Here is a 13930-nt window from a genome sequence, read left to right as displayed (position 1 = left end):
GGGTTCTGATAAGAAACGTGGTAATGTGTTCCCTCAGTGCACAGTTAGATCTCTCTAATCAAAATAGTTATTTAGAGCCTTTCATTGAAAACAGCAGGTGTATAGGGTAGCCGTCTTCTTATTAGGTGTTCAAAAATGAATTGAATTGTTTTTTTAAATCACTTTAGAACTGTTGGAGATCCCAGAGTAACAGATATTAAATAGTTCTCAACAAAACATCTGAAAGATCAGTTCTTTCTTCACTTTCATTCTAAGGCCAGGGTTCTTATTTTCATCTGAAGGAATAGCTGAGAGGTTGAAACATCTAATGCAGAGTACACATCACAAAAAAGTTGTACACCTTTCAAAAATTCAAAATGTTGGGATGTTTAAAAAGGATCTGTTATGGGATCCAGCCAATCCCACTGCCTTGTTATCTTGCATCCCCCAACCCAGTTTACACCACTCTTACAACTTTGACTTTATGCCCTTCTTTTCTTCTGCAGTGGGAATATGCTGTAAGATGCTCTCCCTTCTTGATCTGGTACATTGTTTATTAGGAGCTTAATTAAGATTTAGAAAGGAATATAGTTCCAGGGTACATTAAATTGTCAGTTTTATCCACTCTCAGTTTTATGTAGTGGTGCTGGAGAGTGTTTTTATGAATTGAATTGGAATGATTGCACCTCCCCAACATATGGTATCTGAAGGAAGGATGGTCCAGTAGTTAGATGCTAGCCTGGGATCCTGGAGACATGATTCAAGTCACTGCTCTGCCACAGGCCAAGTCACTTAATTTCCCAGTGCCTCAGTTCCCCATCTGTAAAATGGGGATAGTACTAGTGTGGTGCTCAGATACTGTGTTGTACCAATAAAATAAAAACCAGCAGGATCTTATTAAAGGGAAAAGGGCAAAATACCACATTTATTGTGAATACAGAAAGAATCATAGTAAGCAGTTAGTTATAGTTATAACATTCCATTCAATCTCAAATTTATTCTCACATTCATTCATTCATTCATTCATACACACACACAGGTTCTGCAAGGTTGTTATCATAGTTACCAGCCTTAGAGTTGCTCATGCCAAGCCACTGGCCAGGTGGCCTGGACATGAGGAGGGAGCAGGGCCTTGTCAGATGCTCATCTGATGCTCCTGGAAGTTGGTTTGCAGAATCAAACCCCAAAGTTCTCACTTTTTAGAGTCTATTTTTACAGGAATTTCTTCCTATGCCAGTCTATGGGAATTGCTTCATCATGCTGTTGCTGAATCAATCAGCAGATAGCACATTCCTGACGGCTCCAAGATGTTATCTTGTTCTTTGGTTCTCCCATTCTTGAGGCTGTTGGGTGGATTCCAGTCTGCCCTCCGGGGGGGGTCCTCTGGTTATTTCCACTTGACGCCTTCTTCAGCCGATGGACACTGGATTCTTAGGCTGACACCTCCCTGATCATTCAGTTATTATCCACACCAAGCATCCATCCACATACATCCTCTATCTCTATTTTAATCACAATGGTTAATACAACAAAAGGGCGGGGAGTCTCTGGGTGCTGTTTCTGTTGTTAGAGTATTGTTTTGAGTCTCTCTCTCTGTGAATTGCTTTGAGAACAGACTCTGTCTTAGAATGTACTAACACAATTAGCAGCTTGCAAGTTTCACACATAGAGGGAGAGAAACAGTACCAAAACCCAAGAGACCTCTTAATTAGTAATACCCTGGAATTTAAACTCTGGGGAATCAAACTCATTTGTGATTTTAATACAGAACTTCTTTAATATGATCCAACAACTGCGGTAATTGGGATCATATAAGTACCTAAGATTGATTGATTGATTGTGGTTTTTGTGGCTGAAATGCGTAGACACTTCTTCAGAGATGTGCTACCCATTTTGTGAAATAATTAGAGGTTGACTGTGGGATGCTCGTAGCTTTAAACTGCTATAGTCTTAATCTACACTTTACAATAAAGTGAAAAGCATGATCATTACATAGCTCATTGTATTTTAGTTTTATATACTAGCTCTGCAAAAACAGAGATTAAAAGTTAATTTTGTAATTATATCACATCACAGGGCAACCCGTGGGATGTTTTTTCAGTTTAAGGAGAGTTTAGCAAAAAACATAGGAGAGCAGAGAATCCTAAATCCAAAGAATTGGTTATTGTTGGTAGCAGATTTGCTGCAGTAATGACAATGCTGAGATTAAGGAAAGCCTCATTTGATTCATTGCTGTAGCCATACATTGTTCACTCTGAGTTGTCACTTTTAAGAACATAACCCTTTTCAAGGGATTACCTAGTGGGAGCTATGCATCTAAATCCTCTGTAACTCTCTGAAAATTTAGAGTCAGCATCTCAGAAGGCAAAGAAAAACTGTCATATAATAGGGGTCTGAATGCTGAGTGGTATCAGAGTCTGATAAACATGTTAAAACTCCCTCATGCCAAATTCTATCATCTTTACTATCACAAAACTCCCATTTACTTCCATACAAAAATAATAATTGTTTTTATTTCCATTAATTCAGTCAGTCCTGGCCGAAAGACAGCAACTCATGCAGCTGTCAGCACTGCCCAACAAAGGATCATAGGCCTGACTAAAGATGCAGACAACTCTGTGGAAAACACCCAGAAAAACACTATAAGAAATCAGCCACTACTTTCACTTGATGCAGACAAGTCTAATCAATCACTCTCTCAGGGACCAAAGAAACAAATCAGTGGGTTTATCCCAGGTAAGAATAAAAAAAGAAATAGTTTCAGTTAGTCAGTCTTTATTAACCAAAAAAAGTACCTTTTATTATAGATGGCACCTAGTCAAAAGCAAAATCTTGCAAATATAGGTAATGTGGGGGAAATTGTAGGAGGTTAATAATTATACCTAAAAATTTACCTTTAAAGTTTGCCAGGCATCATTTCTAGCAGTTGGTAAAAAGAAAAGAAAAATTCCAAAATGCTAGAAATACAGTCTAACCAGTTTAGAGGCAAACAGTACAAAACACTCAAAGAGAGCAAATATGGAAAACTGCTGTGCGCTCTGCTGTTATTAATTATTTACCTAGTAGCATACTAGGCAGTTACAGATATGTAGGAAAATAGCTTCAATGGGACTTCATACATAGGAAGGTACTACTTAGTGTGAGTAAGGGTGACAGTATCTGACCCAATGTGAACTGAGAGAAGGAAATTCTTTATGTTATGGTCTCTTCCCTTTTTAGAACTGCACTTTTCCGAGTACAACTAGCTGATGTAAATGTAGAGAAGTCCACGATTTGAGGACTTCAATAGCTCAGACATAGGTGAGAGGTTTTTCGCAGGAGTGGGTGGGTGAGATTCTGTGGCCTGTGTTGTGCAGGAGGTCAGACTAGATGATCATAATGGTCCCTTCTGACCTTAATATCTATGAATCTATGTGTCTGATGTAGCACAGTCTTTTGTGATACCTTTGTATTTCTACCAGTGGAGACCAAAAAAAAAATAATAATAATAACCCCAAAACCCCACATACTGTTGCATTAGTAGGCAAAGAGGTTTTTGTGAAGAACAATATCACTGTTGGAAGTTATAAAACACTATCTTAGCAAAAGCTTCAGAAGCTGCAGTGAAATCAGACCTTTTAGTGCAGTCAAAGCATAGGTAGTTCCCTTGCCAGGAAGCTGAAACAATCCAATATGTTTAACAAATGAAATTAACTAGAGCCTTTTATTAAAGAATAAGTTACAAGTACACAGAGAGTACAAGCCTCTTACATTTTAATGGATTTTTAATGTTTAGATGTGAGCTTAGCTTCTAGAGATACAGCTGATTAGAAATATGGTTTTCTTTTCTTGTTGCAACAGAACAGTGCTTAGTGCTCCCCGCTGTTGGCCCTTGTAAAGGGCACTTCCCTCGCTGGCACTTTGATGTTTCTTCAGGCACTTGCCTACATTTCATCTATGGTGGCTGCAAAGGGAATGAAAACAACTTCCTTCAAGAATCTGACTGCCTCAGTGAATGTGTAGAAATTCATGGTAAAAATTCCCTCTGTTGGGAAGAAGGGAATATATCTTTATAAAGCATTTTATGTATTTATATTTGCTCCAGCAGTGTAATATGAACTCTGCAACAGAGGCTCTTTAAAATTCTCTATTCTGCCTGAAGTCCTTTTACCTCTTACATTTATTACTAACACCGAAGATTATAACTGAAAGTTAGAGGAAAATGGAATGGTAGCTTTTATTCAGTTTGTTTCCTTTGTGCTATTGTCCACACTTCTGTATTGACAATGTCTGTTTACCTCTGCCCAGTCAGTTTCTTGGTCAGCTTCCCGTGTTGGCATGTGCCTTTCACACCCACAAAGAGGAAACGGAAAAACATTTCTAAAAACGGGAAACTGATTATAAAACCACATAAATTGGTATGGGGAGTCAGGGGCAGGAATAGCACCCAAAACTACTTTTAACTCACTTTTTTCAAGGGGGCAAGATTTCCAGCTGACTATGTCTTTCTCTAATTCTTGTGCTTTTACTGTTACTTTTTTATAAGTTTCAGTTAGAATTTAAACTCATTTCAGTTAAAATTAAAAATTTCCTTGTAGAATAGAATCTCACTGATCCACTAACTCAGTACTTTTAACTAAAACGCATGGTAATCTCTGCCCATATCTCAGCAATGTTATTATAGTTTACCTTTCTAAGACTTCATGATTCTTACAGCATATGATACAGCACATTCACTAGTATGCTAATATAAGAGTAACATAACTAAACGATACTTTTCAAAATAATTGAAAACAAGTGTGTTTTGTGATAAAGTAGTCTTGAATGATCAGGGGTTAAGCAAATAAACGTACTATTGAAGGATTAGTAATAGCAATGGGTCTGCATGGCATTCATGTACAGTTAGCAAGGTTCTGCGGTATCTCTTCATGTCCCATGTTGGGAAGTCGGTGCTGATAAAAATCTAAATCTCAGCACATTGGGGTTTTGGGCTTAAAAACGTCAACTATAAAAATGATCAATTACTGCACTTGTAAGAAATACAGACTTGGCAGACAAGTACACATTTTTGGGATGAGATGTTTCTTTAAGACACGGTGTTGCTTTTTTCTGAAGAATTCTGAATAAATCCAGTAATACTCTGACACAAAATATTTACATGAAGCTGTGTGGTGTGAGCACCTCAGCCTCAAATAATTTGGGCCTAAAGTCCTAGGTAGCAAACTCAAAGCACTGAAGCTTATAGTCTGATGTACCTTTTGTTTGCTAGTACTGATATGTTTCTACTGGTTTAGGGAGAAGAATCAACTACATGATAGTCTCCCAATAGTGACCAGCCTGGTGGCGATATCATATAGGGGAATGATGGTAAATTTTGTTTCTGGGCTTGCTGTCCTTTCTGGCTGCAGAGAGGGCTTTGATTGCACAATAGGGTCCCTCCAGTTAGTTGATGAGTGGCACTGTTAAGCTTTCAAGAAAACGTCTTCAGTCCTCCGCTTGAAAGATTGTAGCTTCAGTGTTGACATAGGCAGGGTCAAAGGAATAAATCCCATCAAGGATTTCAGTCAGGATAAAAAAGTGGTAATAGCTAAGGATAGCATGAGTAGAAGCCATTCAGGCTTCCTCACACAGTTCTACAAATGCACTGCTGTGTAATAAACAACACTCCCATTTTAGTATAGGTCCTCTCCTGAGTTGGCATGCCAAATTCTCTAGTGGTTCTCTGAGCCGGACCACATGTACGTCATGTTTACACCTGTGAATAACCAGATGAGACCCACCAAGCTAATTTTACTTGTGAGCTCAATCAAATTGGCAGTATGTCTCCCAGGTGTTGCAAAGGTAGTGTTGTAAACCACTGTGCCTCAAAAATATATTAAAATGAAGTCTTAATCTCAACCAATGGGACTTCCTTTGCAAAATATGATTTTTTAAATGTATTAATTAACAGGTGCAATTTCACAACAGACTGCAACGGATCCGTCATCTCCGTCCAATTCAGAGCCAGGTTTGACTTGTGTTTAAATAATTATTTTGTATATTTTCACAAAATTATAGGTGAGAGAAGGTAAATGAAGTGGTTTAATAGATGCAATGGTTGGAAGTTGACAGGCAAAAATCAAACTAGAAATAAGTGCAAATTTTAATAGCAAGGGTAATTAACTATTGGAACAGCTTATGTGTGGATGTGGTACATTCTCCATCACTTTCAATCTTTACATCAAGACTAGCAGTCCTTCAGTGGTATGCTCTAGTTCAACCATAAGTTATGGACTTCATACAGAAATTATTGGGGTAAATTCTGTGGACTGTGTTATGCAGAAGATCAGCAGTGGAAATCATAATGGCCCCTGGTGATCTTAATCTGTGAAGAGAAGAGATTTTCTTTGTGATAAGAGGTTGTAGGAAGCAGTTCCTTACTCTTCCTTTAAGTTACAATGATCATTAATAACACTAGTGGGGACATGTCACACTTCCCTTCTCCCCTCCACTAGTGAGCTCCCCATCAGTGAACTTGCCTCTGGGTTCTAAGATATTCATTGGATAAATGAATGTCTTTGCTACAGGTGCTCAGATACTATAGTGATGGATAACAATATAAAACTCTATCATTAAACTGATCATTAATGTGTCTGACTGGACTAACCATGGTGTGGATTCTTTAGGACCCTGTCTACACTAGATGAATTACCTGTTGATAACCATGGGCTAACCCATTGTCCCTACATTCCCTCCCCAGTTGGTGTTGGAAATAGTTAGACCACAAAGTAGACAAAGCTTGTGGTAGAAAAGATTTTAGACACCTTGTGCAAAGAGCACACTTTCTGTAAGAGGGTCATGGCTTGGCTCTGTCTACACGAGTGCCCAAAACATTTTCAACTGTCATTGAGATCAGATTCTGGGGGACTGGTCAAAAGGAGATAACTTTCCCTCTGTAGACACACCCTCTACGTTGTGTAATTCACACACCTCCTCTCCAAGAGCCCAAACACATCACTTCTGCATTGCAGCTAAGTTGCTGTCCTAAAGCTGCTTTCCAGTGTGGTGCTCACAATTGGCTGCCTATTATGGTGCTATTACATTTGTGAGGTAGTGTCATGAAAGTTTGCTTGCAGCTAAGCAAACTGGAATGGCAGGCTGGCTGTGAGCACCAGCAATAGCAGCTCGAGCAATCACAGACTATGTAGGAGGCCTGAATGCCCCCAGGACTTTCACTTTCCAGGATTCTGGATGTACACTTCTCTGTAACAACTTTGCATTCCTTGGGTTTAATGTCTCTCACTGTGTCCTGACTGGCCTATGCCAACTGCCTTGCGGCGCTGTTTGGTTAGGGAATTACAACCCTTGATTGAATCCCCAAGCCATTACTTTACTTATGCTTCTGAGGCACACAACAGCAGGAGCCACAACTTAAATCTATAACCAATTTGTTATCTTATATAAAAGCACAATGTATTGGGCACAAGCTGAATTATACATTATGTCACATCAGGAAAAAAAATCATTGCTCTGACTCAGTGCTCCTAAGTTATCTCAGCAAAACTGTCACCCAGGTTGTTAGCTCAGGGTCGTATGTCCATGCAGGACTCGGGAATGGATTTCAAGACCCAGGAAGAGACTGTGCTCGGGTGAATGATTTGTTTCAAAGGAAAACCAGATTCCTTTGTTCTTCAAAAATCTATGCGCACACTTTGTATGAAAGCACTACAGTTGCCCATTGTATCTTGTTCAAAAACCTGTTTGGAGTTGCCTCATCTTTTTTTTCCAGCCCACAACAGATATGGACACTAGCAGTGTTAGCTTTGATTGGCCTTGCCCGTCCTATATTAATAGGCCTTTTCTTAATGATCCTACTGCATGTCTTGTGATGGGTCTGTGTTGTTCCCCCAAATTCTCCCACTAAATTTTTGTCCATACACATTCAGCCATGTTTGCTAGATGAACCTCGATAAGCTGTTGGTCCTAAAAGTTGCATTGTCTTGGCATGGTAGAGATTTGAAAATATTCATCCTTTAGGTAGAAAGTTGCAAACTAATCTAGGGTGGGTATGATGAATGCTAGAGTCAACATGCAGCAGCAGAATTTTCTGAGAAAGGCATTAAATCTTCTTAGATTTAGAATGGAACAAAGCTGTCAGTCTTTCTCTGGTATCAGGAAATATCTGGAGTAGAAGCCCTGTGCCTTGCCACAACCTGACTTTCAGTTCTTAAGGTGTTATCCAACTTACACTGATCTTCAGGAAGCACTTTTGCAAACGTGGAAATCTTCTTTCCATAAGTGATAGTGATACCATGACATCACTCCCTAGTAATTCACCACTCTTATTCCAAGCAAAGCAAAAGAAAACATTTTTCTGCCACCTGTGTTCATCTTTTTATCCTCCCTATCAGAGGGTGTGGAATGATATTGTTCTCCTCTAGATCTATGGCCTATTGCCGCCACTACCAGAGAGTTAGGTGTAGGATGCACATGAAAGAACAAAACCCCTTTGTATGGCAAATGATACAATTTGTCGGTCTTTTTTGATATAGCTTGAGGAGATGAAAGGGTACACCGAATTGCTTTTGCTGGTTGCATTAGTCCATCTAAAATTGGGAGAATGAGTTTATTTTTGGATAAGGCACCCAGATGTCAAAAAGATTGCAGTTTCTTCCAGTGTGATTGATGGAAGCTAATCAAAGTTGTCATCAGCCTGTTCACAAGCTCAGGTAACTGTAAACCATTCTCAGAAGGAGAAGAAGCTGAAGCAATCTAAACATTCTCACCAGGGGAAGATTCAGCTTCCATTTCTGGCTCTAACTGGCATTCCATCTGAGTTACAGGCTCCTCTTCTTCCTCCAGTAGCATCAGTTACTATGGTCGGAGAATGCTCTCTGAAAGCAGGAGTGGCCAGATCCAAGAATGCTAGATCTGATGTGAAAGCCTTTTCTTGATCTTTTAAGGGGAGATACGTTCCTACTACAAAAAGAAAAGGAGTACTTGTGGCACCTTAGAGACTAACCAATTTATTTGAGCATGAGCTTTCGTGAGCTACAGCTCACTTCATCAAATGTGAGGCTGTTGGACATCTCTGTCGTTCTTCCAGCGCATGGTGGAACATGCTAGTTGTAACAATAAGCAAACTCCAGTACTTGAAGGATAAGATTATCTATAGGCACTGTATCTAGAGTTATTTTCTTTCCTCTGAGAATGAAGCCTCAGAGGAATAGCTGGCAGCTGTTCACAATCAGATTCCTCCTTGGACTGTGGATCTGACCTCAAATCCGACCCAGACACTATCAGAGCTAGCATGTGTAAAATGGCAAAAGGCAAAATAACTTTATGTTGGGAGCCCAAAGCTGTTTTTTAGGATGGTAGAGAAGTGTCTGGGGAAAACTGACAACTCATCCAACCTCATTTCCTAGGTGTGGAGATCTGAGACTGGTAACTCACAAGAGCTTTTCTTTTCTCACTCTCAGACAGTGTCTCTTGCAGATCTCGTAAATGATCTGACTGCAGATCTGTGCAATATACTTGCAATACCATAGTAACAGTTGGAGCTTTGTGAATTGGCAACAAAGAAACTACCACTGGCTCTGGAACTCTTTTTGGATCTGTGATCTTTAGATGAGCTTTAGGCAGTGTTTTACCCTGATCTGAACTTCGTCTTTGGTTTAGGATGCAGTGTTCTCAGCCCAGGATCTGACAGATCTGTGGACTCTCCTGACTGTAACATGATTCTGCTAATAGGAGCCTTGTTGTCTCACACCATGTTTTCTGGAACTGAAGAAGACTGATCTGATGTTTTTACTTGTGGTTTGGCTCTTATCTCAGAGGCCAGCACCGATGGTGTCTACTAATGCTTCAAGGTCAGATCAGATTACTTACTAACCAGCTATACAGCAATGTTGGAACCTGATCCTGGAGCTGAGACCAGAGCCTTCTGCACAGCACCCTTTTTCTTAGACCTAGAAGTGTCTGGACCCAACACTGGTCTTTTAATCCTGTGTTCAGATCCCTTTGAGATATCAGATCACAGTAGCTTTGCAACCAAAGAGCATGGAACAAGAGGGCTTGAGTCTGTTTTGGTGCTTCTTGTATGCTCTCAAAGTAAATGTGCTGCAGATAGAGGTCCTCAAAGGAGAGTGACCCTCGCCAAAGCATGCTAAGCATCTGGCATGGGCGTCCTATGCCAGGGAGATCTCTGGACAAGAGGCACACCTTTTAGTCCGGTCTCTTCACCTTCAAATCCACCGTGAAACCAGAAGTTGCAACTGAGACTTAATAACTATTAATTGTACAAAGAACAGAACTTTCCTTAAACTAAGCTTATCCTAACTAACACTAAACTACTAACAATAAATAACACTGTCAATGGCATTACTAGTTTCTTGAGAGAAGGATTTGGATCTGGGGGGTCCAGAGAGGTTCACATCTGTCTGCTGCTGCAGTTGGAAGGAACTGAAGGTAGCACTGATTCTATGCCCCCTTTAATAGTCTCATCCTCAGGAGGATTAGAAATGTGGAAGGGTACGAGGGGCACGTAAGCACTGTAACAGGCACTGTTATGAGAAGGTTCCACCATTTCAACTTCACTTACAGCACATCCCATGAGTGGGAATATAGAGTACATTCAAAGAAGAATCTAGTCAGGACAATCGTTAACACTGACATCATGCTAATTCTGATACAACAAGTCTGACCTCAGCTGACAGGACTCATATACTTGCCATTTCCATTACACAACTGACTTTTTATGGTGCTTTGACAGCTATTATCAGTAGGATAGCTGCATATAATGTAGTTTCCAAATTAATTATATTATTTACATACTTCATTTTGTCACCCCTCATTATTATTTCAATGACAGTGTTTTGACATTGACATTGTAATAAAAATTCCCAGTCATTAGGGAGTATGTCATTTTGCAGCCAAAGTGCTCCATACAATTTATATGACCATAAAAAACTAACATAGAAAAAAAACCTACTTAGAAACTTCAGTCGTTGAACGCAGTTCTGATTTTTGTGAGGATGCTGATGGATCTAGGCTACGTCTACACTATGGAGCCTATATCAGCCTAGCTATGGCAACATAGCCCTCTAGTGTAGACACAGCCTACACTGGCAAAAGGAGTTTTTCTGCTGCTGTAGGAACACTACCTCCCCAAATGACATTCTCTATGCCAACTGAAGCACTTTTTTGTTGACATAGCTGCATCTACACTGACGGTTTCGTCAGCATAGCTTGTGGGTTTTTTCATACCCGACTGACATAGTTACGCCAGTATAAGTTGTAAGTGTAGGCCAAACCGCAGCCTGTCACTTTCATTAAGTCACCGTTATTGCATCACAGATGACGTAAGATTTTAAGAATACCTTTCTCACATATTTATAATCTCCTGAAAGTATTTAGATACAGTACTATAAGATTTGGATGTTGGATAGGGAGATGGGTCAGAGTTAAGGTTGTTTGTGGGACCTAACTGAATTTCCTGACTTACAAAACTTTAACCAGAATTAGAAATGTCCTGCTTTTCAAGTATTTATAGCTCTCATCTAGTAGTGTTTTAACTGATATTTGGTTACATCCCTAACCACATCTTAGTGAAATTTTTTGTTTGGCACTTATAATCTATCTCCTAGCCAGTACATTGTGAAATCACCTGTTCATGACTGAAGTGTGTTGTGGTTGGTGCATGATGTAGGGGGATTTTTCTTTGTAACTTAAAGTTTAAAAAAAATTATTTCAGAATGTATACAGATCAGCAGCTCTTAACCTGGAGTATGGTAAATTTATCCACCTGCACCTTGAGTAGATTGTCACATGACTCAGAGGCAAATCCATTTCCTCAATCACTGAATTGTAATATTGCTCTCTCTTTTGCCTGATTTTATGCAGCCAATAGTTCGTCAGGGAAAAGGACAGATAAGAACGAAAATGGCATTGTTGTGTCAAGAAGTGATCAGGCTGCAGGGGGGCATCCAGTCCCAGAAGCAGGTAAGACCAATATATATTTTAATCTACAGATTTTCTCTTTTTATTTCTATGATCTTTAAAATCAGATCATCATCAGCTCAGCTAGTATTTTTCAGATAGGTGTGACAGACCCAGATAAAAATAATAAGGAAAGGAGTAATACGCTACCCTAGCGACATTACCGCTAATATATGTAATTTGTATGTCAGTTTCCCAATGTAAGGTGCACAAGATAGTTCAGCATTACTTCAACCAAGCTGGGGTGCTATTGCTTAAAAAATGCAAGAGAACTATAATTTTTCCCTGTCCCATTTTTGGTATGTTAAAGTGTAAACTTTCTTAACCTCTCTTTAGGTGCTGTGCTACCCCTGGCTTTAGGCTTGGCCATCACTGCTTTGCTGCTGCTTATGGTTGCTTGTCGGCTGCGTTTGGTGAGACAGAAACTTAAAAAAGCTCGGCCCATTACATCTGAGGAGTCTGACTACCTCATAAATGGGATGTATCTATAAAGATGGGATTTAGGTTGCCTGTTTTCTCCACTTTGCAGTTTTCCGTAAGCCTCTGCCTCCAGCAAATGAGTATCTCTTTGGTAAGACTTCAAGCTTTAAAAAAAAATCCTTCTAGAAATCTCACTTTAAAGTCTGCAAGGTGAGAAACATGTTTGCCCCTTTAGTTATATAGTAGGATTTTTCTATTAATTACCAAATCCAATTAGTAATTTGGATAAATCCTGGTTAAAAAAAATAAAAATTAATGCAGGCTGTGCCTGAAAATAACCATGTTTTTAGCATATGCAGAAAATGCTGCAGGTTTGAAGGCCCACCACTGGATGGCAGAGTATCTTAGTCTTACACCTCATTTACTCCCATCCAGGAACACAGCTGGATATAGTTGTGTTTCATATCGGATAGTAGCCCAGGATTAGAGTAACTGGGATACAGCAAATCAGAACCGTGTAGGAAAGCAGGTACAAGGTCAGTCAACTCCTTGCCTTGTTCCTCTCAGAGGTGTCAGAAGAGTTGCATTCTAAAATATACACACTGTTGTTCAGCATGTTCATTTACGATCTGAGGAGGATTTGCGCATCTGTTACAAATGCAGCTTATGCACTGGAAATATTCTTGTCAGGGGTTTTTGTCTTTGTTAATTAATAGCAATCTGTATCTAAGCAAAGTGCCACCATTTGAATTGCAGTTTTGATTTTTAAAAAGTATTCCCCAGCCTGCATAGCTTAACTCCCTTTACAGCTAGGATTCAAAATTGCAAACACGTAACATTCCAATGAAAAATATCAGCACATGTTTGGACCTACTCAGTGCCAACAGCACATGTGAGATCATGGGACTGTCCCCTTCCACAAAGCTCCTAGCTTGTTCAGCCTTTTCCATCCCTAGCCCAACACTCAGAATTTTTAAAGAGATACATGCGGTGACTGTGGTTTGTGCTTGAGCCTGGCCCTGCCTTTGTTAGAAAGGACAGGATTTGTTCTAGTCAGCGTTGTCAGTAGTTCGTTCCAGCCAGACTTAAGCCATCAGTGCTATTGCTGCTTCTACTTCAGTGGGCTTGATACTCAGGACTAAACTTCCCATATAACTACAGATGAGACGTTCCTGCTTCTGGAGAAATTTAAGAATCTTGTCAATTGAACCCTTAGCTCCAGCAAAGCTTTAAAGCTTCAGTGGCTATCCCAATACAAATCTCCTAGAATTAGAGCAAGTAATTGATGTGTGAATGAATTTAAAATGTGCTAACCCTAAAATGTGTTAAATATATACTGTGCTGCTTATACCGTTTGTCTGAATGTGCAAGGATGTCACATCCATCAAGAGTCCCAGTAAAAAAATCAAGACAGAAGAATATGCATCTTTTTGTATGTCGGTCCTTTGTACTTCAAGGAATTAGTCAATTTGAATATTGCTGTGGTATACAAATCACTAATCAAAAAGCCCATGATGTTCAAGTCTTGATTACCTTTATGAAAAATAGCGATAATAAACCTCCTTTATTCTTAAAA

The 13930-nt window shown here is 39.6% G+C and overlaps 1 protein-coding gene across 3 annotated transcripts in view; it reads left to right on the top strand.

The window, feature by feature from the left end:
• Positions 1 to 13930, top strand: part of LRP11 (LDL receptor related protein 11) — a 36674-nt gene extending 22744 nt beyond the window's left edge. Inside the window, exons 5-9 of one of the 3 annotated variants that reach the window (XM_073337629.1) lie at positions 2509 to 2715; positions 3820 to 3990; positions 5909 to 5965; positions 11839 to 11937; positions 12271 to 13930. In XM_073337629.1, the coding sequence (XP_073193730.1) occupies positions 2509 to 2715; positions 3820 to 3990; positions 5909 to 5965; positions 11839 to 11937; positions 12271 to 12425 (689 nt within the window). In that variant the 3' untranslated portion in view covers positions 12426 to 13930. The remainder of the gene's footprint in view (positions 1 to 2508; positions 2716 to 3819; positions 3991 to 5908; positions 5966 to 11838; positions 11938 to 12270) is intronic. The other 2 variants (XM_073337631.1, XM_073337630.1) reach the window with 2 other exon arrangements.

This window comes from Lepidochelys kempii, chromosome 3, assembly GCF_965140265.1.
Source record: "Lepidochelys kempii isolate rLepKem1 chromosome 3, rLepKem1.hap2, whole genome shotgun sequence".
NCBI lineage: Eukaryota > Metazoa > Chordata > Testudines > Cheloniidae > Lepidochelys > Lepidochelys kempii.
The sequence above is the reverse complement of the archived record's forward strand: the minus strand, read 5'-3'. Positions and strand labels throughout refer to the sequence as shown.